The 1,571-nt window shown below is 39.0% G+C and overlaps 1 protein-coding gene across 2 annotated transcripts; it reads right to left on the bottom strand.

Annotated features, from left to right (window-relative positions):
- Positions 1-6: 6 nt before the first annotated feature.
- LOC122717535 (TAR DNA-binding protein 43-like) lies at positions 7-1,522 on the bottom strand. 2 transcript variants are annotated; one of them, XM_043941718.1, is made up of 2 exons: positions 474-1,522; positions 7-395 (listed from the first exon to the last, which is right to left on the bottom strand). In XM_043941718.1, the coding sequence occupies exons 1-2, from the start codon at positions 1,141-1,143 to the stop codon at positions 295-297; spliced, it is 771 nt and encodes a 256-aa protein (XP_043797653.1). In that variant the 5' UTR covers positions 1,144-1,522; the 3' UTR covers positions 7-294. The 2 variants fall into 2 exon arrangements, with proteins under 2 accessions (XP_043797653.1, XP_043797652.1); XM_043941717.1 differs by having other exon boundaries at positions 7-1,520.
- Between the last annotated feature and the right edge of the window lie 49 nt (positions 1,523-1,571).

Here is a 1,571-nt window from a genome sequence, read left to right as displayed (position 1 = left end):
TAATAATAGTAATAGTAATAGTAATAATAATAATAATATAAAAAAAAAAGAACAAGAAATATTCTATTTCTATTTCTCTCTGTTCGTTTCATGGGATGAAAAGAACAGAAAAAATTTACAAAACTCTTTTCCCCATCGACAAGGGCTTTGGTTCTGTCATTATACGAATGAAAAAATTAATATTTTGTACCTACATACACTTGTCTAGACTCTTGCCACTGTAGTTAATGTATATCAGGATCAAAGGAACGAATTCTTCACTTTCCATGACTACACTGGGACCCTCCATGCTGCTTATTCGTACTTGAGAAAGGTGTTTGATTTCTGATCACGCTGTCCAGGATGATTCTGCCAAGCACCTTGGGATGCGTTCGGATTATTCGGGCCTGGACCACCTGTTCCAGGATTGCCAGTATTACCATCACCACCCCCTTGATTCATCCAACTGAGAAAGCCAGAGTTTCCACTGTTACCGATACTATTGTTGCCTGAAGGTGGCTGACCAGGTGGGCCAGGCTGGTTCGAATAGCCCTGATCGTTTCCCTGATTCTGCAAATTACCGATCAAACCCCAAGATGCTTGGTTCAATGCAGCTGCAACCAGAGCCGGGTTGACTGGTAATGCAGATAAATTCAGACCTCCCATCGCCAGTGGATTCGACATACCACCACCACCGCCGCCGCCATTATTCTGCCCGGTAATGCCCAATGCTTGAAGGTTAGGCATATCCAAATTGCCTCGATTCCCTGGATTGTTCCACCCATTTGGACCCATATTATTACCTGAATGGCCCATGTATCGGTTACCCTGATAGTTTCCCTGCACGTTATTCTCGACGGGACCTGGGGCGCCTCTACGCATATTCGAGTTCACTTGATTATTGAAATTCTTATTGTTCCCCTCGGACTTAGGCGCAGCGTTCGACACGTGTACAGACACTCCTTTAATAATGTGATCCTCGCCGCACAGGGACTGGGCTACCTCGGGATCTAAGAAAGTAACAAATGAAAATGCACGGAAAGGTTTTGGGATGAACACGTCCGTCACTTCGCCATATTTGGAGAAATAGTCGCGCAGATCATCAGCAGTTAGGTCTTCTGTACAGCGTCCCACGAATACCTTGCAGGGTACTTGCTGAATCATTCCCTCCTACGCACAAACGCACAATCAATCAATCATGTACAACAGATTTTCACAGGTTTTTGGTAATTTTTTGTTCTTTTTTCTTTTCTTTTTTTTTTTTGTTTTGTTTTGTTTTATCCATTAAAACTTACATACAGTGCACATTATTGTTATCTTTTATTTATGAAAAAGAATGATCAAGCATATACTGATTCTATCATTTGAACGTTTTGAATAAATTTGTTATAAATAGTTTTTCGTATTTTTTTAAATTAAAATATCATTGAAATCTATAAAAATAAACGTTCATTTATTCTGTTTAAAAATAAATTGAACAAGAAAGAAAAGAATTGAATTAATCTGCACTGTCAAGTTTTATAGAAAACTCTTTTTGATATACATGTCTAGCTAACAATTTCAGAAAAAAAGTATCGCCTTGTCAATTTACA

The sequence above is a fragment of the Apis laboriosa genome, unplaced genomic scaffold, assembly GCF_014066325.1.
Source record: "Apis laboriosa isolate Shangri-la unplaced genomic scaffold, ASM1406632v1 scaffold5344_cov130, whole genome shotgun sequence".
Classification (NCBI taxonomy): domain Eukaryota; kingdom Metazoa; phylum Arthropoda; class Insecta; order Hymenoptera; family Apidae; genus Apis; species Apis laboriosa.
This window is presented reverse-complemented; position numbering and strand designations above follow the sequence as displayed.